The 26210-nt window shown below is 41.8% G+C and overlaps 1 protein-coding gene across 3 annotated transcripts in view; it reads left to right on the forward strand.

Annotated features, from left to right (window-relative positions):
- Window positions 1-26210, forward strand: part of LOC115141777 (lissencephaly-1 homolog A) — a 91070-nt gene that overhangs the window by 21576 nt on the left and 43284 nt on the right. For all 3 annotated transcript variants that reach the window (XM_029680965.2, XM_029680964.2, XM_029680967.2), the window contains exon 2: window positions 12193-12506. In XM_029680965.2, the coding sequence (XP_029536825.1) occupies window positions 12475-12506 (32 nt within the window). In that variant the 5' untranslated portion in view covers window positions 12193-12474. The remainder of the gene's footprint in view (window positions 1-12192; window positions 12507-26210) is intronic.

Below are 26210 nucleotides of genomic sequence, written 5' to 3' on the forward strand. Positions count from 1 at the left end.
GGAACATAAGGTTGAATATATTATTATAGACCTGCTAGATCTACTGTCTCATTTATATTACGACATTTCAGCTAGTTCTATCTCTATTATATTACAACAGACCAGCTGTATCTACTGTCTCCATGTCTCTTTGGCCATTGTTGTGGGCCTGCCCTCCCCTCAACAGCCTCAAATAGGCTGTTTCATGTGGGGGTGGGGTTTGGCGGCAGACACGTGCATCTCACATTTCATTACATTCAATTTTTATATATTGCTACTAAAATTGTAAAGAATCACAAATAATATTTTATATTATTAATTTCAAACCACTGCATTAGCATGAGAAGAACTTACCAGTCCAAAATGATGTCCTCTCCGTTCAAAAAATATTCCTCCATTTGGGAATCGCTAAATTAATCATCCTCCAACAATCTGTCTCACTTCTGTCTCCCGATCAATTTCTTCTAAAATTGTGTGTACATCTGTATATCTAGACTTAGATTTAGCTTTCCCTGACTTAGTCGCCATACTGATTTGATATACACTGCTCAAAAACATAAAGGGAACACTAAAATAACATATCCTAGATCTGAATGAATGAAATATTCTTATTAAATACTTTTTTCTTTACATAGTTGAATCTGCTGACAACAAAATCAAACACATTATCAATGGAAATCAAATTTATCAACCCATGGAGGTCTGGATTTGGAGTCACTCAGAATTAAAGTGGAAAACCACACTACAGGCTGATCCAACTTTGATGTAATGTCCTTAAAACAAGTCAAAATGAGGCTCAGTAGTGCGTGTGGCCTCCACGTGCCTGTATGACCTCCCTACAACGCCTGGGCATGCTCCTGATGAGGTGGCGGATTGTCTCCTGAGGGATCTCCTCCCAGACCTGGACTAAAGCATCCGCCAACTCCTGGATAGTCTGGTGGATGGAGCGAGACATGATGTCCCAGATGTGCTCAATTGGATTCAGGTCTGGGGAACGGGCGGGCCAGTCCATAGCATCAATGCCTTCCTCTTGCAGGAACTGGTGACACACTCCAGCCACATGAGGTCTAGCATTGTCTTGCATTAGGAGGAACCCAGGGCCAACCGCACCAGAATATGGTCTCACAAGGGGTCTGAGGATCTCATCTCGGTACCTAATGGCAGTCAGGCTACCTCTGGCGAGCACATGGAGGGCTGTGCGGCCCCCCCAAAGAAATGCCCCCCCCACACCATGACTGACCCACCGCCAAACCGGTCATGCTTGAGGATGTTGCAGGCAGCAGAACGTTCTCCATATGTCGTCTCCAGACTCTGTCACGTCTGTCACGTGCTCAGTGTGAACCTGCTTTCATCTGTGAAGAGCACAGGGCGCCAGTGGCGAATTTGCCAATCTTTGTGTTCTCTGGCAAATGCCAAACGTCCTGCACGGTGTTAGGCTGTAAGCACAACCCCCAGCTGTGCACGTCGGGCCCTCATACTACCCTCATGGAGTCTGTTTCTGACCGTTTGAGCAGACACATGCACATTTGTGGCCTGCTGGAGGTAATTTTACAGGGATCTGGCAGTGCTCCTCCTTGCACAAAGGCGGAGGTAGCGGTCCTGCTGCTGGGTTGTTGCCCTCCTACGGCCTCCTCCACGTCTCCTGATGTACTGGCCTGTCTCCTGGTAGTGCCTGCATGCTCTGGACACTACGCTGACAGACACAGCAAACCTTCTTGCCACAGCTCGCATCGATGTGCCATCCTGGATGAGCTGCACTACCTGCACCACTTGTGTGGGTTGTAGACTCCGTCTCATGCTACCACTAGAGTGAAAGCACCGCCAGCACTCAAGTGACCAAAACATCAGCCAGGAAGCATAGGAACTGAGAAATGGTCTGTGATACCACATGCAGAACCACTCCTTTATTGGGGGTGTCTTGCTAATTGCCTATAATTTCCACCTGTTGTCTATTCCATTTGCACAACAGCATGTGAAATGTATTGTCAATCAGTGTTGCTTCCTAGGTGGACTGTTTGATTTCACAGAAGTGTGATTGACTTGGAGTTACGTTGTGTTTAAGTGTTCCCTTTATTTTTTTGAGCAGTGTAGTTTAATTTATGGGGCTTTGTTCTCGGATAATCACATCGTATTCTTTCGCAGTAAATCCTTTTTTAAACCTGACAATGCAGTTGGATTGGCAAGATTATAGGCTTTCGACCCATGTGAGACACTTTTATTTCCATGAATGTTTAATGACTATTTATGTAGCGATCACCGTATGTTGTCGAATTTAATCCCGCTAACGGGTTCGGTACGCAGAGGTTAACAAATATTGGCAAATTAGCCATTCTATGCAGTTTCCTATTATACACTGTACAATATGAAGTGAAATTCAATGTGTTCTATTGCGTGTGAATTGTGAATTTCAGTGACAAGTTTTTGCGTAGCACATGCGCAGAACGTTTAGAAAACGGGAACAAGCGTCTGGGGGACGTGGCGAACAGAACGCTAGAACAATTTTTTTTTTTTTCCTCTGGTATCGCGATACTACTTGGTATTGTGATACTTGGCCTGGTATTGTACCTTTGGTATTGCGACAAAACTAGCTCCAACAGTGTACTTACTACTGACAACACTGCACTTTACCATTCTAATTACAATGTCGACCACGATACAAAAATTACACACAGAAGCTAGCTATTAATAGTAAAAAAACATCTAGTTTGGGAAATCAACATGTTGATTGCACTACAGTCATTTAGCAGGCTCTTATCCAGAGCAAGCCTACTGCTTTCATGTTGCCAGCCATGTAGCCCCTGCCTGGAGTGTATGACACATGGGAGCAACCAATGCAGTGTTCTATCTGTAAAGTTGTGAACGATTCACCTCACTGAATAAACTCCTGAGACTTTCCCCCTGCAGTCAGTGTATTATGACAGGGTGGTTACCGCTGGCATGGTGATGACATCAGTGTTCATAGGTCAGGTGGTGCCCAGGGCACATAACATTCACAGCAGAGTTCAAAGCCAAAGCCCCATGTATCTTTCCTCTAGCTCTCTGCTGCTGACAGCCAGTTCTGACTGCCCTGCTACACCAGTGTCAAGTCCACCAACCGCTGATAAAGAACCACTGTTTCTGTGTTTTATTGATTCCGGTATTCCTCATTGCTGGTTTTGTGTAGAATCTATTGTAGGGCTGACCCCATTAGTTGACTGGTTAAAAAAATCTATTTAAATATTTTTGGGGGGTTGATTGGCTTTTTGTCAACTTTATTTTTAGGTGAGCTGTGGCATCAAACAAAAAAATGTTATGGCACACGAGACACTTGAGTGGACTAATCCATTGTTGAGGCCGCAGGGATGGCACACCAGTATCGCCAGTTGTACATTTACCCTTATTTACCATACTTATCTACAATGTTTGTTTGGTAAGGGTCATTTATTTTAATGCATTTAATTTATTACATTTTCAGCGTTGTAGGAGTGGACACGTTATTTGCAGAGTACACAACCTAGGTTAAACTTGTGACAAAAGTGTTGGGTTATTTCATTTCATTTACGGTTTGTAAATCTAGTCATTATTTTGTTTGGAGCGCTCCTGTTAATCTTGTGTAAGGACATGCACCTGATTACGCCTAGGCTACCTTGCCCGCTCGCAAATGTAGGCTTATACATGTACCCATTTGGGGATCTGATACTATTTCTGATAGAGATGCTTCATACTGATGGTGAGTTAAGACAAAGTAATTTTTCTTTGCCTCAAAAAGAAGGTAAAGGAAGTATGTTTTTAAATAATTGAAAAAAGGCTACTTTGAGGAACTATTGCCAATTTGAGCAATCTTTCCAGCTTTCTCTTTCTATAACCACTCAGCATGAAAGGTGAAAAAAGATGTCAAGCTCAGATCCGGTGGAAATGTCAAAGTCCTACCTTATTATTTACTTATGCAGATAGCCTACTGCTGTGTCTGTCTGTCAGGAGCTCACTGGTGCAGTAAACTGAGGGCCTAGAATATTTAATAAAATTGTTCCAGTTTGCTAGAGCAAGCGTCAGGCCAGACCTAAGTTAATAGTTGATACAATGTTTAAAGTTCCTTGCACACAGGCCATGCATAGCAAATGTGACTTATAGGATATATATTTTTGTCATATTTTATAACTGAGGGCTGCAATGTTTGTATTTATTGGCAATGGTAATAGAAGTTACTTTTAGATGTATTATTTTCATCTAGATAGATTTGGTTAACCTCTTGCTTCTACTCGGGACGCTTGCGTCCCAACTAGAGCTCTGGAAATGCAAATGCGCTACACTAAATGCTAATAGTATTAGTTAAAACTCAAACGTTCATTAAAATACACATGCAGGGTATCGAATTAAAGCTACACTCGTTGTGAATCCAGGCAACAAGTCAGATTTTTAAAATGCTTTTCGGGGACAGCATGAGAAGCTATCTGATAGCATGCACCAATACACTACAACACAAAGGCCACGCAGGGGACGTAAACAAAATAATTAGCATTTCGACGTTACACAAACCGCACAATAAAATAGAAAACAGTCATTACCTTTCACCATCTTCTTTGTTGGCACTCCTAGATGTCCCATAAACACTATTGGGTCTTTATTTCGATTAAATCGGGCCATATAAAGCCAAGATATCATTATATGTAGACTGTGTGATAAACGAAAAAAACAGCGTTTTCACAACGTAACGTCATTTTTTAAAATTCAAAAAGTAGACGATAAACTTTCACAAAACACTTCGAAATACGTTTGTAATGCTACTTTAGGTATTAGTAAACGTTAATAAGCGATAAAAATCATCAGGAGGCGATGTAAAAATCATTAGCTGTCGTCTTGGAAAAAATTTCACGAGAGAGCTCTTCCAAATGATCTGGGCGGAGACTGGAGGTAAGTGGTTCCCCTGATTCGGTTCAACCAAGAATCAAAGATGATTCAATTCACATGACTCTAGACAACATGGGGATGCTGTGGGAGTTGAATCCTCGGTCTTATCTAATTCGGCTCACTGTGAACAATTGCTGGAAGTGGCGCAAGGATATTTATTTCCATTTTCTGTGATCAGGTTTTCCTGCGCTTTCCGATGTAACGCACGTTATGTTATAGCCACAGTCGTGATTTAACCAGTTTTAAAAACGTCCGAGTGTTTTCTATCCACACATTCTAACCATATGAACGTACTATATTCCTGGCATGAGTAGCAGGGCGCTGAAATGTTGCGCGATTTTTAACAAAATGTTCAAAAAAGTAGAGGGTAGGAGCAACAGGTTAATGACCTAAGGCTCGTATTTCTGTGTGTTTTTATAATTAAATCTTGATATTTGATAGCGCGGTCTGACTGAGCGGTGGAAGGCAGCAGCAGGCTCGTAAGTATTCATTCAAACAGCACTTTCTTCCGTTTGCCAGCAGCTTTTCGTAATGCTTGAAGCACGGTGCTGTTTATGACGTCAAGCCTATCAACTCCTGAGATTAGGCTGGAAATACCTTTAGTGCCTATAAGAACATCCAATAGTCAAAGGTCTATGAAATACAAATGGTATAGAGAGGAATAGTCCTAGAATAACTACAGCCTAAAACTGGCAATATTGGAGACTCAAGTTAAAAGGAACTATTCATATGTAATGCGCAAGGAACTTAAACGGTCATTTTTTTACATGGCACATATTGCACTTTTACTTCTAACTTTTTTTTGCATTATTTAAATCAAATTGAACATGTTTCATTATTTATTGTATTATATTAAAATAAGTGTTCGTTGTTCATTCATTGCCTGTGTCCGTAATGGGTCCGCGGTCAAACGACCACCCCTCATCACTGTCAAACGCTCCCTAAAACACTTCAGCGAGCAGGCTTTTTTAGTCGACCTGGCCCGGGTATCCTGGGAGGATATTGACCTCATTCCGTCAGTAGAGGATGCCTGGTTATTCTTTTAAAAGTGCTTTCTTCACCTTAAATAAGCATGCCCCTTTCAAAAAATGTAGAACCAGGAACAGATATAGCCCTTGATTCACTCCAGACCTGACTGCCCTTGACCAGCACAAAAACATCCTGTGGCGTTCTGCATTAGCATCAAATAGCCCTGTGATATGCAACTTTTCAGGGAAGTCGGGAACAAATATACACAGGCAGTTAGGAAAGCTAAGGCTAGCTTTTTCAAGCAGAAATTTGCATCCTGTAGCACAAACTCAAAATGGTTCTGGGACACTGTAAAGTCCATGGAGAATAAGAGCACCTCCTAGCTGCGCACTGCACTGAGGCTAGGAAACACTGTCACCACTGATAAATCCACTATAATTGAGAATTTCAATAAGTATTTTTCTACAGGCTGGCCATGCTTTCCTCCTGGCTACCCCTACCCCGGTCAACAGCCCTGCACTCCCCACAGCAACTCACCCAAGCCTCCCCCATTTCTCCTTCACCCAAATCCAGATAGCTGATGTTCTTAAAGAACTGCAAAACCTGGACCCCTACAAATCAGCCGGGCTAAACAATCTGGGCCCTCTCTTTTTAAAATTATCTGCCGAAATTGTTGCTACCCCTATTACTGGCCTGTTCAACCTCTCTTTCATATCGTCTGAGATTCCCAAAGATTGGAAAGATGCCGCACTCTAGACCCAAGTTGCTACAGACCTATATCTATTCTACCCTGCCTTTCTAAGGTCTTCGAAAGCCAAGTCAACAGATTACGACCATTTTGAATCCCACCGCACCTTCTCCGCTATGCAATCTGCTTTCAGAGCTGGTCATTGTTGCACCTCAGCCATGCTCAAGGTCCTAAACGATATCATAACCGCCATCGATAAGAGACATTACTCTGCAGCCGTATTCATCGACCTGGCCAAGGCTTTTGACTCTGTCAATCACCGCATTCTCATCTGCAGACTCAACCGCCTTGGTTTCTCAAATGACTGCCTTGTTCACCAACTACTTCTCTGATAGAGTTCAGTGTGTCAAGTCGGAGGGCCTGTTGTCTGGATCTCTGGCAGTCTCTATGGGGGTGCCACAGGGTTCAATTCTCGGGCCGACTCTCTTCTCTGTATACATCAATGAGGTCGCTCTTGCTGCTGGTGGTTCTCTGATCCACTTCTACGCAGACGACACCATTTTGTACACTTCTGGCCCTTCTTTGGACACTGTTAACTAAGCTCCAGACGAATGCCATACAACACTGTTTCCGTGCTAAATTGTAATTATTTCGGCGCTATGGCCTATTTATTGCCTTACCTCCCTAATCTTCATTTGCACACACTATATAGACTTTTCTATTGTGTTATTGACTGAATGCTTGTTTATTCCATGTGGAACTCTAGTTCCATGTGGAACTAGTTGTAAATGAGAACTTGTTCTCAGCTGGCCTACCTGGTTAAATAAAGGTTAAATAAAAAATCATAATCGGCCGACCTAGTTACGCCTCTCCCCTATTTGCCAAAATAGTTTGAATGCATTGATATGTAGGCTACGTGTGCCTTTAAAATAAAAAAATGTAAGTACGTAGTTCTGTCCTTGAGCAGTTCTTGTCTATTTATGTTCTGTATTATGTTTTGTGTGGGCCCCAGGAAGAGTAGCTGCTGCTTTTGCAACAGCTAATGGGGATCCTAATAAAACACAAATAATATTAGTCAACGCAGGGCCCTGTGCCTTTCGGTCACCTTGTCCTGGGTGCTATGTTGAAGCAAATTCTGGAATTGATCTTCTCTTCCAATTCTCTCGTCATTTACCTCTGTCGTTGTTGAGAAGGAAATGAGGAGTAGGGACACAAGGAATGCATTGGAGGAGAAGAAGCCCAGGAATCAAGGAAAATACTTTGAGATTCCCCCTTAGCATTTAACAGCTGTGTTTTGTTTACTGGTCTGGGTGAGACGACGTGATCCTGCTCCCAGTAGACTAAGAGGCTTACCGTGGCGGATGGCCGTGGGTTGTAAACTCCGGTTAATCCCAAGTATCAATTGGTTCCTGAGTGTAGTATGTTTTCCTGTATGCTTGGAAGCACTCATGCCCTTTTACTTTGAGTTTGTATAAAATTAAGTAATAGTTAAGATGTTTAGAAACTAGAGGTCGACCGATTTTATGATTTTTCAACGCCAATACCGATTTATTGGAGGACCAAAAAAGTCGATTAATCTGCCTATTTAAAAATAATAAAAAAACTCATTTGTAATAATGACAATTAACACAATACTGAATGAACACTTATTTTAATATAATACATCAGTAATATCAATTTAGCCTAAAATAAATAATGAAACATGTTCAAATTGGTTTAAATAATGCAAAAACAAAGTGTTGAAGAAAGTAATATGTGCCATGTAAGAAAGCTAATGGTTCAGTTCCTTGCTCAGAACATGAGAACATATGAAAGCTAGTGGTTCCTTTTAACATGAGTCTTCAATATTCCCAGGTAAGAAGTTTTAGGTTGTTATTATGACTCTCTCTATACCACTTGTATTTCATTAACCTTTAGACTATTGGATGTTCTTATAGGCACTTTAGTATTGCCAGTGTAACAGTATAGCTTCCGTCCCTCTCCTCGCTCCTCCCTGGACTCGAACCAGGAACACATCGACAACAGCCACCATTGAAGCAGTGTTACCCATGCAGAGCAAGGGGAACAACCACTCCAAGTCTCAGAGCGAGTGAGGTTTGAAACGCTATTAGCGCGCACCCCGCTAACTAGCTAGCCATTTCCCACCCGTTACACTAGCCTAATCTCGGGAGTTGATGGGCTTGAAGTCATAAACAGTGCTGTGCTTGCGAAGAGCTGCTGGCAAAACGCACGAAAGTGCTGTTGGAATGAATTCTTACGAGCTTGCTGCTGCCTACCATCGCTCAGTCAGACTGCTCTATCAAATATCAAATCATAGACTTAATTTTAACATAACACACAGAAATATGAGCCTTCGGTCATTAATATGGTCAAATCCCGGAAACTATCTCGAAAACCAGACGTTTCTTTTTTCAGTGAAATACGGAACCGTTCCGTATTTTATCTAACGGGTGGCATCCCTAAGTCTAAATATTCTTGTTACATTGTACAACCTTCAATGTTATGTCATTATTATTCTAAAATTCTTTGTAATGAGCCAGGCGGCCCAAACTGTTGCATATACCCTGCCACAATTTCACCTGGTTAATATTGCCTGCTAACCTGGACTTATTTTAGCTAAATATGAAGGTTTAAAAATATATACTTCTGTGTATGGATTTTAAGAAAGGCATTGATGTTTATGGTTAGGTACACATTGGATCAACGACAGTCCTTTTTCACAAATGCGCACCGCATCGATTATATGCAACGCAGGACACGCTAGATAAACTAGTAATATCATCATCAATGTGTAGTTAACTGGTGATTATGATTGATTAGAATTTTATTTTATAAGATAAGTTTAAGAAGTCCAATACAGCAAATGAAAGATTAACAAGATGTTTATCTACCCATCGTGTCCAAAAAATGCTTTATAGCTAAAGCACAACATATGATTATGTTAGATCACCGCCAAGTCGAAAAGCACACACAGCCATTTTTCCAGCCAAAGATCGGAGTCACAAAAAGCAGAAATATAGATAAAATGAATCACTAACCTTTGATCATCAGATGACACTCATAAGACATCATGTTGCACAATACATGTATGTTCGATAATGTGCATATTTATATCCAAAAATCTGTTTACATTGGTGCCTTACGTGCAGTAATGTTTTGATTCCAAAATATCCGGTGATTTTGCAGAAACACTTATAATAAACATTGATTAAAGATCCTAGTGTTATTCACAGAATTAAAGATATGCTTCTCCTTAATGCAACCGCTGTGCCAGATTTTTTAAAAACTTTACGGAAAAAGCATAATCTGAACTGCGCTCAGAACCCAAAACAGCCAGAGGAATAGCCACCATTTTGGAATCATCAAAGTTAGAAATAACACCATAAATATTCACTTACCTTTGATCTTCATCAGAAGGCACTCCCAGGAATCCCAGTTTGACAATAAATGACTGATTTTGTTCCATTTATGTCCAAATAGCCACTTTTTGTCATCTTCATGAGGCGCAGATACTTCGTCCAGACAACTCGAAAGGTTCCATTACAGTCCTTTTTAGAAACATGTCAAACGATGTATGGAATCAATCGCTAGCATGTTTTTAACATATAATATCAATAATGTTCCAACCGGAGAATTGCTTTGTCTTCAGAAAAGGCACTGGAACCAAAGGTAACTCTGTCGGGAGCGCGCGTCATGAGACCGAGGCTCTCTGCCAGACCACTGACTCAAACAGGTCTCATGAGGCCCTCCTTAAATGTAGAATCCTCATTCAAGTTTGAAAAGACAGTTGACATCTCGTGGAAGCCCTAGGAAGTGCAACCTCATCCATATCTCAATGTGTACTCTGTAGGCCAAGCTTTGAAAAACTACAAACCTCAATGTCTTACTTCCTGGTTGGATTTTTCTCAGGTTTCCGCCTGCCATATGAGTTCTGTTATACTCAGACATCATTCAAACAGTTTTAGAAATGTCAGTGTTTTCTATCCAATAATAATATGCATATATTAGCATCTGGGACAGAGTAGGAGGCGGTTCACTCTGGGCACGTTATTCATCCAAATGTGAAAATGCTGCCTCCTGTCCCAAAAAGGTTCATGCTTGCTAGCGACATACCTTGGCTTACTGCATTCGTGTAACAGGCAGGCTCCTCGTGGAGTGCAATGTAATCAGGTGGTTAGAGCGTTGGACTAGTTAACTGTAAGGTTGCAAGATTGAATCCCCGAGCTGACAAGGTAAAAATCTGTCTTTCTGCCCCTGAACAAGGTAGTTAACCTACCGTTCCTAGGCCGTCATTGAAAATAATGTGTTCTTAACTGACTTGCCTAGTTAAATAAAGTATAAAGGTGTAAAAGGTTTTTTAAATCGGTGTAAAAAAAATACTGATTTCCGATTATGAAATTGGCCCTAATTAATTGGTCGACCTCTATTAGAAACCATAAGACTAAAAAGGCGATTGATTGAATTATTAAATTAATTATTTGAGCCCTGTTTTGAAGCCCTTGTCAGTTGATTTAATTTGTATTGTTATCAGCCAATTCAGACCCAAAATTAGTTTGGGTCTGCCTGGAGATTTGGCTGTACAGTCGGCCATTAGTCTGTCCTGCTTTCTACTGTTCTATTGGACAGCCATTGGGATGGGAACGGAAGTGGGCTACCTTCAGCTGGATGAATCTGGGGTCATCTCTCTATCCTGCATGTGTCAGGGTCTCCCTACAGGGGGAACCAAGGGCTCCAGACTGAACTGCCACCGTGACATGACCAGGCTACCTCATAGGGCTGGAGTAGTGGGTTGTTGGTGGTGGAAGTTAGAAGAGGGGTTATTGGGAGAGTTGTACAGGTGACTCACCTGATGAAAATGAGGATGTTTTGAATTCTTGCTGGGTGTCACATTGTGTTGACCAAGCCTGAAGTATATTAGTCTATTGATTCAATAGGTCAGCTGCATTATTGTGACCTCTCCATATCTTTCTGGTTCTCAGTATTGTGACGAGATGGCTTTAGACCAAGGGGGCCCAAAAAATTGGGGAGTTAAAAAGGGGCACACATTGTAGTTTCTTTTTTTTGTCTTGTGGGCTGGAGGAAGTACCCCTTTTTTCTCCCCAATTTCGTGGTATCCAATTGTCCCATCACTGCAACTCCTGTACGGGCGCAGGAGAGGTGACGGTCGAGAGCCGTGAGTTCTCCAAAACACGACCCAGCCAAGCCGCACTGCTTCTTGACACAATGCTCGTTTAACCCGGAAGCCAGCCGCACCAATGTGTCGGAGGAAACACTGTACACCTGGCGACTGTGTCAGCTTGCATGCGCCTGGCCCACCACAGGAGTCTAGATCGCGATGGGACAAGGAAATCTCAGCCTGCCAAACCCTCTCTTAACTCGGGCAATGCTGGGCCAATTGTGCGCAACCTCATGCCCCGCAAATTGATTTTAACAAACATTTGGTCCCCCCAAAAATTTGGCCCTCTGTTTAATTTCTAAATCCCGACGTGATCCTTGTGCCCACCTCTGCTTTAGACACATGATCTTTACTGTCATATGAATGTTCTCATCCCCATCCCCCAGTTCTATGTGGTGTCTGTCATGCATAATACTGACCGCTCGCTCTCCTTTTCTCTCTCCCTTGACTTTCTCTCTCATGCTCATATTCTTCCTGCTCTTTCTCTTTCCAGATGCGGTTTAGAACTGACTGGTAACCCTACTGCAGGCGTTATCCTCGTCTCGTTCCTGGAGCCAGAGCTTTTGGGGGGCAGAGTCCTGCGTTAGTGGCAGAGCCTCCATCCCCCAGTCAGCCGGCGTCGTTGTTGTGCATCGGGAACGCCATCACTGTCAGTGTGTCTGGTGTTCATTAGATTGAACTGATCTGATTTTCTGACTGGGGAAACTGAAGCAGCTGCAAGCCACGCCTTGTGCTCGACCACCCCTGGCCCCGCCCACATACCCCTGCTGCCACCATGGTGCTGTCACAACGGCAACGAGACGAACTGTGAGTAACACATACACGACCAACCATGTTAAAACACACAGCCCACAATTTTGTTGCAGTAACTTGCTGAGCTGCCCTGTCTTTGATATAAGTGGGGAAAGCAGGCGAACACTGAAAATTGCATTTCCTTCCTAGCCCCACTGCAAAGTGCAAACCTTCTATGCCTTGTTAACCATTCGATCCATTCCAGAGACATAAAGCAACATATCTCTAGCTAGTAGTTACCATTGTTCTCATCAGACAGACATGGATGTAGTGAAGGAAAATGCCAACTCCCTCACAGCACAAGATGTGCATTGATTTTTGAAACCGACCAACTGAGGTGAACAATAATAACTAAAACTATCAGGCCCATCCAGGAAGAATCAATGATCTGTAGTTAGGTGGGGTGCTTGGGTCCCAGACACCCCTGAGGTCCCCAGCCCAAATATATTGATCTCTTCCTTCCTGTCTCAAATGTTATTGATCACTATTCAGTTTGGCCTCTGTAACCCAAGATGGCATGAGGCAGAATATAACAAAGGATGTGGAGGATGACACAGCCTAATATTCCTAGTGTAGAGGAGATCTCTTTAGCTTGTGGCCAAGGAAATGGTCTGAGGTATACAATGGCTTTTGTACTTTGTAGAAGTCCAGACAGTCCCATGTGTGTTGTCCCGCGAATCGTTAGCCAGAGGCATTGATTTGCGGAGTTCTACACACACACACACACACATGTGTTCATCTGTGCAGTAAGTCAGGGTCGATGTTGAAGCCAATACAGGGGAGACACTGTTGTAGCCAGAAATAACAGGGTAGGTGTGTAACCATCCCTGCGGTGTCTATGAACCTGGTAATTAACTCCTGAGGTGGGGGATAGGGTTAACACAGCCCTGTGTCAGATCAGATGCATGATGAGAGTTGTGTAAGAGAAGGTGAAGATATGTGGGGAGGGGGTGTGTGTATCTGAGCTCGGCCTGGGGTAAGGGGATTTCAGATTTATAGGAGGGGAGAGATGTCAAACGCTATGCGTTTAATTAAAACACTAATTTCTGGGGTCACATTAATGCAGGAATGAAAAATATTTGTGTTTTTATATCTTGATGTGTTTTGTAAACTCAGATAAAAAATGTAATAATAAGCTCTCGTTATCAATGAAATATCTACATTCACGAACCAGCGTTCTATCAGCAGACAGAGCTCTGACTGTGGAGCCACTTCTCACAGTACTTTTTCTTTTTTCAGAATGTTAGATTAACTTGAAGAAAACATTAGGAAATGTAGCTGGCTAAATTTTTCTGATAAACATTAGAAATATTATGATCATGCATTTGTTTTTGCAAAAAAATACCTAGCCTTTTCATTATAAGCTAATTTACTTAGCTAGCTATGTGTGGCTGCTGGCCAAATAGCATTGCCTTTCTGTTGTCATCTGAAGCTATTTTCTGCCGAATGTGTTGCACTAAATGTACTTTGTGTGAAGGAAAACGAGTTGCATGCCCCTGATCACTCTATTGAAGCAGAAAAATAACCGGTTGAAATGGTTTAATGATCTGCGTTTTGAAAATGTATCTGTAATATTGTGTTAGGAAGAGTTGGCCTAACAATGCATCTTTTATTTGCATTGATGAACTAAGTTGGTGCTGTTACCTTATCTGTAATGAGATTGACCGACATTCATTGTCAACCTTTCACATGAATGTGTCGGTCATTCACATGACATAACAGAACACTCGTCATTCTCTTGAAACTGTTTTAGTTTAGCATTCGAAGACATGGGGCCAAAGGAACTCTCAGTATCGCTATTGAGTGTTCCGTTGGAATTCTAATCCTCCATGCTCTTTAATCAGAACACTGAGCAGGCTCCTCACATTCTTCTCCTTCTACTCCGTTATGTAATGCCCGGACCCGCACTACAGGCAACAAGTATGGGACCATTGCTCCATGCGAGCCGCCAGGCCGATGAGGACCAGCATCTGTTGCATTCCATCTATTGTGGAGTCTGTTGGCCCTGGTGTTTTAAGAGAAGGCTCTTGACAGTAAAACACCCACTCCGATCTGAGTGACAGACCAACCGCCGGTCCCGCTCTATCTGTGTTCTGTGAACCCTGGTGGGAAACCGGGTAGACATCTTGAGTCATTAAATCTAAAACAATGGACTGACTGGAGGGAAATGGTGACTGTTACCAGCTGACTGCCCGCCTGCCCCGGCCTCCTCAATACTCTATGACCCCTGTTCCCCTCCCTCACCCTCTTCATGGTTTGTTATCAAGCCGCACACAAATGGATCTTGTTCCCGTTCTATTTAAAACTTCCTCCCCTCTGCCATTGCTTTTGTCTCAACTCAACTGTCAGATTGAGCTGGAGAGAGATGGTTCTTCAGGGCATGTGTGAAAGCTTCTATAAATTGCTGATGCTTTTTGAAAGAGAAAGTCTAGTAGAAGAAGAATGCATTTTGCTCACTGATATATAAGACATGTCACCATAGAGCTTGTTAGTTCAGGGAGAAAGAATGGGGCAAGACATTTGTGTGCTGGTTTTGTAAGACTAGACTTTTTTTGAGAAACTTTGTGGTTCTTGGAGGTCTTCCTCACTGATGTACATTTTTATTTATAAATTCATATTAAGTGAGAAGCCTTATTCTGAAAACAAATATTTGTCTTAGGTGTCAGGCCTATTTTATCAGCTGTTACGATTACGATTTTTTTTGTTGTTGCAACCAGTCCTTTTCTATTCTTATTTCCAGAACCAATGAAAAGCACGTATTTTGTTTTTCCATGGTCAGTGGATTCAAGCCTAGAGGCCACGACAGCCCCCCCCCCTTATTATGAGGAAGACGTTAAAGCGTCTATTTTTTCCTGCTTCACAAAGAACCTCTTAGTATTTTCCAGGTCTTTAGTCAAATATGTTTCATGTGACTGTGTTCCTTCTCAGCAGCCCCCACTGGCTGTGACTGCTCTGGCGTAGCTGCATCATGAATGTTACAGATTATTAATAAACAGTGAAAGTACATGTACAGGCTGAGGCTAAATGAATGTACAGGCTGAGGCTAATGGTACAGAATAGCAGTGAAGGAAACCTGAATACAGTACACACTCACACAGATCTTTGATCCGCATCTATGTGACTGACTGGAAAATGGAGGCCTGTTATTTTTTTTATCGATGTCGTTTTTCACTCTTGATTGTTACGTAACTTTCCCATTCCGCTTCTTTTTGGGATAGCTAAGCTTCTCGTCTCTCCCTGTGGAATTGTCAACTGACGTTCCTGAATATGCTAAACATGGAGACGTCGTCAAATGAACACATTTTGTCGGCAGATATATTGCTGTAGTTGTACAACAAGCTCTATCACTCCCTGTGCTCTGTATTGGGTGTGGCAGCTGGCTCCTATGGGAAATGGCTCACACCTGTCCACCTTGTCTACACATTCACCCCTACATACACTCACCCCTGTGGCGTGCTCCTGGTGGGCTGGGTATCGAGTTTGGCTGGGTGGGCTGGCAAGGGGTCCATCATTAATGTTCTAAAATCCAGCCTGTCAGATACGCACAGACCTGATTGTGTGGGACACAACTGTTCTAACTACACTGAAAAATGCTGGTGCTCAGACCATGATAACATACATTTCTCAGAGCATATTTCTTGAAACCTGTTCCTGTTAGAGGATGTTTTTGCTTGTCGAACCTAGTGCATTAAACGTTGGACAAATGGGCTTTGTATACATTACACAAGCATGTAGTGTACTTCAGCAGGCTAATCTAACTGAACCTGACTTGTGGGTCTTGCTGCTAGTCCTCTCTGCTGCTGAAAACTGAATACATGAGTTGGTAATCTAAAGCCTGTGCTCCCCCACTCTCCCTCGTTGGTCTCGCCCCTTCTCTTGATTTCTCCCTCTTGCGCTCTCCTCTACCCCATTTCTCTTTTTTATTTTATTTTTAACACTCAAGCTGAACAATGTAACACCTGGTAGGTTTAGTCTGCCCTTGACTGCTGAGAGGCGCGGCCTCTGCCGAGCCCACCAAATCCCATTATGCTTGCTACTAGTGGAAGAGGCCATTAGTTGTATGATGAATCTATGGCAGATTGTGTTCACCATGCATATTTTGTGTGTGGTGTGCATTTGCAGCTGACTCAACAGTTCCAAGCTAGACACATAAACACACACCTCACCTCCATGTGTTGTAGAGCTCACTGACTCTCCAACCAGCAGATTAGTACCATGTCATTGCCTCTGTATGGAGTGGGGAAACTGACTTGGGTGGTACTGGTAAATACTACAGTCAGAATTACCTTAATTTCACTCCCTTTCCCTGTGCAGATTCACAGCTGTTTAGATAGCACTGCTCTCCTACACTAAGTGCTGAACCATGCTGGGCTCCTCTAATCTAATCTCAAACCAGTCAATTCCATTTTAACTGATGCCTCCACTGCTAAAGGGGATGCATTAGCTGGCTGAGTATTGACTGTGACATACCCACCTATCTCACAGACTAATAATAAGTGAACTAAGCCTACTTTATGGTATTATTATTAACCTTTTTAACGTGTGAGTTCCAAATAGCTCTAACGGTCATCCTAGTGTGAGCTATTTTGTTTACAAAAAAAAAAGTTTAATTCACGTGATGTCACTGTTAAAAAATATGATTATTACGCAACGGGACAGTTAACCTGTGCGGCCTGCTAATCATGTATAGGCTATGTTTCCACTTGTCAATTTCCAATTATTTTCTAAGAAGTTTCATTTTCTGACAACCGTTTGAATTGAGGTGTGTTCCGCTTCTATATTAATTCACACAGAGTAGCCCATTTCACTGTTCCGGACCATTTATGTTTGAGGCTTTGACCGGCTCCGTAATCTTCTCTCTTCGTGGAGATCCCAAGCATTTCCACAGATTAATTATGCAGACATTTGCAGAGTCTTGCACAAACCTTTTTCCCCTGGCACATTTTCTGGCTGGTGCTCGCATTCCGTGAATTGTTTTTCCTTACAAATAGTAACTTTGGACGTGTACGTTCCTATTAAATTAAGTGCCTTATTTTCTATATATCGTGTTGTCATTTCTACTGTATACATACATTCTGTATGCTAATTTATTTAGTTTTATTCATGTTTTCAAGAACTGGTGCAAATCATGCATTCCGATTGAGTAGATTGTGATGGAAACTATATGACGTGGTTGAAATACATTTTTGGAGGTTGAACTGATTTATGATGAGCCTAATGTTAAGCTATGTGTGGCGCCATGTTTGTTGACAATATACAATGCATTTGGAGGGTCACGTAAACATCTGTCAGACCAAAAAGGTAATGACAAAATGAGGTGAAGGAATGGTTCACTAATCTTTTGAGTAAACTTCCGGAAGAGAATGATCGTAGACTACATACCCCCTTCAACATGAGTACTGAAAACCGACCAAACTCATATCGTCTCTTGTCTTTGGTTGATGTGAGAGAACTAATTGTGGCGAGTACAAACTACCCATTGGATTACTAACGATTTAGAGTAAAAAAAGGTTGATTTCAATCAATGGTGAGCTCAACTGTGAAGTGATAAATTGTCAATAGTAATTGCTATTAGCTAATTCATATTGTGGTTTCTGTAGGCTGTGAGTTTGCCAAAACACAAGCAGTCATATTTAGCCATCTTTCTTCGGTTAGTGCCAGGACTAATGTAGCCTTCATTTTCCGGTTTATAAAATTGTGTTATGCTGTCGCAACTTTTGAATGTCTAAATATTGTAAACCACGTCACATTCAGGACAACTTGGTAAGGACTGTTTGTGAAAAATGCGAAAAGAAAAAAGGGTGGCCAGCTCAAACGTTGACTGTTGCGTCAATCGAAACTGGACGTTTCTAATCACACCGGGTTGAGAGTACGCTACAGGGACCACTGTAGAATGATCGGACCCGTTTGTTGGTAAGTGTCAATAGGGCTGGGCGGTATATAATATTTTATGATATACTGGTATTGATGCAGGGACCAGTGTGTTTTTACTTTACCTTTTATAATGGTATTTGAATGTTTGTTAACTTCTCAGGGATAGGCGCCCTGACGGTCGCAGATTTTAGAGAAACAACAAATGTTCGTACATATAAGTGTCTTATATCGGCTGAAAGCTTAAATTCTCGTTAATATAACTGCACTATCCAATTTACAGTAGCTGTTACTGTGGAAAAAATAGGTCTGATATATTCTACTCTGATGGTGAAATGTGTACTTACATTCTGAAATCTTGCTCTGATTTATCAACCCAGGGGTCCCAGAGATAAAATGAAGTGTTGTTTTGTTAGAGAAAATCCTTTTTCATATCCTAAAAAGGTCCATACAGCATACACGATCGATTTAGTATTTTCACTCGTTCTATTTGCAATGAAAGGAATCTGTGAAAATCTAACCCTAAACGTTCTTTCAACCAGTCAAATCACGTTCGTATGTATTCCTCAGAGATCCTAGAACGTAACCAGACTTCACTATATCATTAGGGGTGTAGTATATTTGGTCAGTGACCCCTTCATTGCATGCCGACGACGCAGGCGGCCTTCTTTGGTCGACTAACTTTGTTAAATAAACACCAATCGGGGTCAAACAAAGCTAGCTAGATAGCCAATGAACTGGGCTTTACGGGAGTATCCGGAACCCTGTATCTGTCGCAAAATGTAGCTGCTAACCTTATGCGACAGCATGCCTTTCCTTTTAGACAAAAATTTATACGAATATTCAGAGTTATGAAGTTATGAGAACTGGTTGTTTTGCAAATGTTGAACTTATAATGACTACTAATAATGGAAAAGCTTAGTCTAAGTATACAGATTTCACGATATTCTTGCAGAAAAATTTAATATGAATGCAAATATCTACTTCATGATTTGCCCAAATTTACCTGGGTGACTTCACACTAAATGTCATGTAGTTTGCTCATACTTCAAATTGCCCATCTGATAATTTCACACTGCTGCCATCTGGTGGACACAATTGGAATTATGACCAGAGTGATGGCTGGAAGTGGGACCTTTGTTGCATTTCAAAAATGGTGGTAGAAAAAAACGGTTGTTTTGTCTTTGTATTTTCTTCTACCAGATCTATTGTGTTGTTCTCCCTCAATAAATTCACTTTTCCACAAACTTTAGTGATTCCTAACAAATGGTATCAAGAATATGCATATCCTTGCTTGAGGGCAGTTAGATTTGGGTATGTCATTTTAGGTGAAAATGTAAAGAAAACATAGGGATAGGCCCCCCCCCCCCCCCCCAACACAACGTGCCATTGGAACACAGGAGTGATGGTTGCTGATAACGGGCCTCTGTACGTATGTCAATTCCATAAAAATGAGCCATTTCCACCTACAGTAGTCATTTACAACATCCACACTATTAATGATCAATTTTATGTTAATTTAAAAATGGACAAAAAAAGTGCTCTATCAGGACATTTCTAAGTGACCCCAAACGCATGCACGGTAGTGTATATATTGTACACTATTCTATGATATCTATTGCATCTTAGTCGCTCTCACTGCTCATCCATATATTCTTATTCCTTTACTAGATTGTGTGTATTAGGTTTTGCTGTGGAATTGTTAGATATTACATGTTAGATACTGCTGCACTGTCGGATCTAGAAGCATAAGCATTTCGCTACACTCTAACATCTACTAACCATGTGTATGTGACCAATATGATTTGAGGAGTGGTTAATTCCAGTCCACAAGGGCCTGATTGGAGTCACACACAAAAAATCCACCCAGCCCCAGCTGAAACACCTGACTCTAATCACCTAATCATGATCTTCAGTTTAGAATGCAATTTGATTAAACAGCTGTGTTTGCCAGGGATGGAAAAAAGTGCAACATCAGTAGGCCCTTGGGGAAAGGAATTACCCACCTCTGCGCTAGAGGGTTAACCTTTTTCTAATCTACAAACAATACCCCATAAAATACAAAGCCAAAAACACACAAACGATTTTTAAAAAAATTCAGTGGGGGTTGTATTTACATAAGTGTTCAGACCCTTTACTCAGTACTTTGTTGAAGCACCCTTGGCACACCTGTATTTGGGGAATTTCTCCCATCAAGCGCTGTCAGGTTGGATGGGGAGCGTTGCGGCACAGCTATTTTCAGCTCTCTCCAGAAATATTCGGTCAGGTTCAAGTCCAGGCTCTGGCTGGGCCTCAAGGACATTGAGACTTGTCTTGAAGCCACTCCCTCGTTGTCTTGGCTGTGTGCTTAGGGTCGTTGTCCTGTTGGAAGGTGAACCGTCACTCCAGTCTGATGTCCTGACAAGGTTTTCAAGGCTATCTGTACTTTGCTCAGTTCATCTTTCCTTCCATCCTGACTAGTCGCCCAGTCCTGGCCGCTGAAAAACATTCCCACAGCATGATGCTGCCACCACCATGCTTCACCGTAGGGATGGTGCCAGGTTACTCCAGACATGACATTTGGCATTCAGGGCAAAGATTTCAATCTTGGTTTCCTCAGACCAGAGAGTCTTGTTTCTCATGGTCTGAGAGTCTTTAGGTGCCTTTTGGCAAACTCCAAGCGGGCTGTCGTGACGTTTACTGAGTGGCTTCTGTCTGGCCACTACCATAAAGGCCTGATAGGTGGAGTGCTGCAGATATGGTTGTCCTTCTGGAAGATTCTCCCATCTCCACAGAGGAACTCTGGAGTGACCATCGGGTTCTTGGTCACCTCCCTGACCTAGGCCCTTCACCCGACTGCTCAGTTTGGCCAGGCAGCCAGCTCTAGGATGTCTTGGTAGTTGCAAACTTATTCCAAGAATGTTGGTATCCACTGTTCTTGGACCTTCCATGCTGCAGAACTGTTTTGGTACTCCTCCCCAAACGTGACCCTCGACAAAATCCTGTCTCGGAGCTCTATGGACAATTCATTCGACCTCATGGCTTGGTTTTTGCTCTGACATGCACTGTCAATGGTGGGACCTCTTATATAGACAGGTGTGTGTGCCTTTCCAAATTATATCTCGTCAATTGGATTTACCACAGGTGGACTCCGATCAAGTAGAAGAAACAGCAAGGATGATCAATGGAAACAGGACGCACCAGAGCTCAATTTCGAGTCTCATAGCAAAGGGTAGGAATACTTGTTGTTTTTTATTTTAGCTTTATTTAACTAGGCAAGTCAGTTAACCTCTTACTCCTACCCGAAATGCAAATGCAAATCCTAGGCAAATGACAAGACTGTTGACATCGTGTGGAAGCTGTAGGTATTGCAACCTCGGCCCCATTTAATGTGGTTCACATTCAACAATGGGTTCTAGTGGCGCATGGATATATGTTCCCATTTTCAGTGATCAGATTTTCCTGCGCTTTTCGATGAAACGCACGTTCTGTTATAGTCACAGCTGTGATTTAACCAGTTTTATAAACGTCTGAGTGTTTTCTATCCACACATACTAATCATATGCATATACTATATTCCTGGCATGAGTAGCAGGGCGCTGAAATGTTGCGCGATTTTTAACAGAATGTTCGAAAAAGTAGGGGGTCAACTTAAGAGGTTAAGAACATTCTTAATTACGACGGCCTAGGAACAGTGGGTTAACTGCCTTGTTCAGGGGCAGAATAATAATTCAGCCACTTTAATAATGGGAATTGATGGGAAATGATGTAAAATATATCACTAGCCACTTTAAACAATGCTACCTAATATAATGTTTACATACCCTACATTATTCATCTCATATGTATACGTGTATATACTGTACTCTATCTACTGCATCTTTATGTAATACATGTATCACTAGCCACTAACTATGCCACTTTGTTTACATACTCATCTCATATGTGTATATACTGTACTCGATACCATCTACTGCATCTTGCCTATGCTGCTCTGTACCATCACTCATTCATATATCTTTATGTACATATTCTTTATCCCCTTACACTTGTGTGTATAAGACAGTAGTTTTGGAATTGTTAGTTAGATTACTTGTTGGTTATTACTGCATTGTCGGAACTAGAAGCACAAGCATTTCGCTACACTCGCATTAACATCTGCTAACCATGTGTATGTGACAAATAAAATTTGATTTGAATGACAGATTAATACCTTGTCAGCTCGGTGATTCGCTCTAGCAATATTTCGGTTACTGGCCCAACACTCTAACCACTAGGCTACCTGCCGCACTGAATAAGATATCAGTTTATGTTCAAGACATTTGCAAAAATTACACACACAAAAAAATCACTTATTCATTATGAGGTATTCTGTGTAGGTTGCCGAGTTATTATTATTTTTTTTTTAGAATAAGACAAAACGCAACAAAATTTGGAAAGTCAAGGGTCTGAATACTTTGAATGCACTGTATGCACGCATACAGTACCAGTCAAAAGTTGACACCTAGTCCAGGGTTTTTATTTACTTTAACATTTGTCGAATTTCTGTCCTTCCATTTGAGAGCCAATCAGTTGTGCTGTCTCAAGATACAGAAGATTGCCCCTTTGTGTAAAAGACAAAGTCCATTTTATTTTAAATAAGAACACATTCAAATTTACATTGATGGCCTACCGAGGAACAGTGGGTTAACTGCCTTCAGGGCAGAACGACAGATGTACCTTGTCAGCTCGGGGATTCGATCCAGAAACCTTTCAGTTACTAGCCCAACGCTCTAACCACTAGGCTACCTGCCGCCCCATTATGGCAAGAACAGCTCAAATAAGCAAAGGGTGGCTTCTTTTGAAGCATCAAAACTATGAAATAACACAAATGGAATCATGTAGGAACCACAAATTTTAAAGTGAACAAAAAAAACGTAGCCACCCTTTGCCTTGATGACAGCTTTGCACACTCTTGGCATTCTCTCAACCAGCTTCACCTGGAATACTTTTCCAACAGTTTGAAGGAGTTCCCACATATACTGAGCACTTGTTCGCTGCTTTTCCTTCAGTCGGTGGTCCAACTCATCCCAAACCATCTCAAATTGTTTGGCCAGGTCATCTGATGCAGTACTCATCACTCTCCTTCCTGGTAAAATAGCCCTCATTGCCCTGGTGAAAAACAAAATGAGTGGGACTATGTGCAAACCAGATGGGATGGCGTACCACTGCAGAATGCAGTGGAAGCCATGCTGGTTTAGTGTGCTGCGAATTCTAAATAAAATCACTTGTCACCAGCAAAGCACCATCACACCTCCATGCTTCACGGTGGGAACCACACATGTAGAGATTATCCGTTCACCTACTGTGTCTCTCAAAGACACGGCGGTTGGGAACCAAAAATCTCACATTTGGACTCGGACCAAAGGACCGATTTTCCACCAGTTTAAATGTCCATTACTCATGATTCTTGGCCAAAGCAAGTCTCTTATTGGTGTCCTTTTAGTAGTGGTTTCTTTGCAGCAATTCAACCATGAAGGCCTAATTCACGCAGTCTCTTCTGAACAGTTGATGTTGAGATGTCTTACTTGGACTCCGTGAAGCATTTATTTTGGCTGCAGTTTCTGAAGCTGGTAACTCTAATGAACTTACTCTCCTCAGCATAGGTAACTCTGGATCTTCCATTCCTGTGGCAGTCCTCGTGAGAGCCAGATTCAATATTGCGCTTGAAAAAAACTTTTCAAGTTCTTGAATTTTTCCGTATTGACTGACCTTCATGTCTTTAACCTGTTATGGCTGCAAACCTTTGTTCTCAATTTCCACCTGAAGACACCCTAATCTAACTGCCTGTAGCTCAGCCCCAGAGGCAAGGATATGCATATTCTTGGTATCATTTGAATGGAAACATTCAGAAGTTTGTGGAAATGTTCATTGAATGTAGGAGAATATAACACAGTAGATCTGGTGGAAAAGAGAAAGGAAGAGCATACGTTTTCAGTTTTTTATTGTTGTAGTATCTTTCACATGTACTAGAATAGGATGCTGGAGATCATTTTGATGGATAACACGAGGGCAACTGTAGGTGTGCAAAGTCTGACTGATAACTTCAGGAATGGGTGAGCTACATGACATTTAGCATGAAGTCACCCAGGTGTCCCACACAAGTTGCCCAAATGTACACAAGTGGCCGAATTAGTGAAATGACCTATAACTATATACAACAGTGCAAATAACTATATACAACATATCAAAAAGCAATTCTAACACACACCAACAACAAAAAAATGTTTAAAAAAAATATTTTAAACTACACCCTTTGGAAGTCCTCGACACAATATTTTGCTGCTGTGCCATGTCCCATAGCAGTCTCTTTCTGATGTAAAGCAGAGGCAAACTGAACAAGTGGTGCAGTTCATGCGACACAGAACACAACGACGCCTCCATGCTGTGCCCTTTTGGCTCTGACGCACAGTCATGCCTGCAGTAATGAACTGTGGCATATGAATACCACTGGGGGCAGAGGTAGAGCGGGCAGCTTGGCACCGGGGGCTCCCTGTCGGAGTCGCTATCACTGTGAAAGAAAAAATATTTGTATTGTATGAGCCTTTTATCATCACATAAAATAAACAAATGTATTGTATAGAGCAGAGGAAACAGTCACTAAGGTGAAGTGCTGTTCCATTCAACTCCGGCCATTGTTGAGGGCCTGCCCTCCCCTGAACAGCACCCAATGGCTATTTCATATGGAAATGAAGAGGAGTAGCAGGCGCAGTGGCCATGTGTGTGTTGCTGTTCTACTCCATGCCATTTGAATAAAAAAAATTAAAATATATATCTGACATGGAATATATATATATATACACCAAACCACACATTTCATTACAAAAAAAATATATATATATATGATTTATTTCATAAAACGACATTAGCACTTCAGAAGTATGTCCTGTCCTTGCAGAAACAGCTCCTCAGTTCATGTTTGAATCATAACACTCAGATTCCTCAAACAAAAAAATCTGTCTCACTTTTTCACTTTCACTTTAGACTTTGACTTCGCTTTTCCTGATTTATTCGCCATGATGTCTTCAATGAAATCGTTGAAGATACAACTTTCCGAAATACAGCCCCGCGTAACAAGCCTCACAGCAACTCCTCTGATCGTCAAGGCGAGAAATGGAGTTTGTTACGCATGCGATATCAAACAAGGAATGGTGCTCCAACCCAAAACCATTACATACTGGCGTTTACCTCAGCCAATGAGCCATCTACCCAGCTAGATTTCAAGAATATAATTGGGCAGAAATACAGTCCATCAATGAAGCTTCGCTAAAATGATTGGTGCGTAAGGTTGTTGTCTTCAAATCAGTTCACTTCGGTCAATTCTCCCCGCAAAAAAAACAATGACGTTTGGCTGTGTTGCAAACATCCAGAAGAATGCACTGAAACCAACCATGACTAGATAAACGATGGTTTACCGTGTGTAATTACGTCGAATGCTCCGTAAAAAATTGATAGATGGAATTCACGGCACAAACAGGTTACAAAATGTTTCGATTTAAGCTATAAAAATGGATTTGATCAAAGAAAACGGCACTTCATTTGATCACTGGGACCCTCAGGAAGAGAAATAAGGTCAAGATATCAGAATGTAAGTCATAATTTTACCTTCAGATGTGAATGTGTAAAAACTGTCATGGCGGAAAATGTTTCTGTTGTTGATTGCTCTTAACCTCTTAAGTCGACCCTCTACTTTTTTGAACATTCTGTTAAAAATCGCGCAACATTTCAGCGCCCTGCTACTCATACCAGGAATATAGTATATGCATTTGCTTAGTCTGTGTGGATAGAAAACACTCAGACGTTTATAAAACTGGTTAAATCACTGCTGTG

This window comes from Oncorhynchus nerka, linkage group LG14 (genome assembly GCF_034236695.1).
Source record: "Oncorhynchus nerka isolate Pitt River linkage group LG14, Oner_Uvic_2.0, whole genome shotgun sequence".
Taxonomy (NCBI): domain Eukaryota; kingdom Metazoa; phylum Chordata; class Actinopteri; order Salmoniformes; family Salmonidae; genus Oncorhynchus; species Oncorhynchus nerka.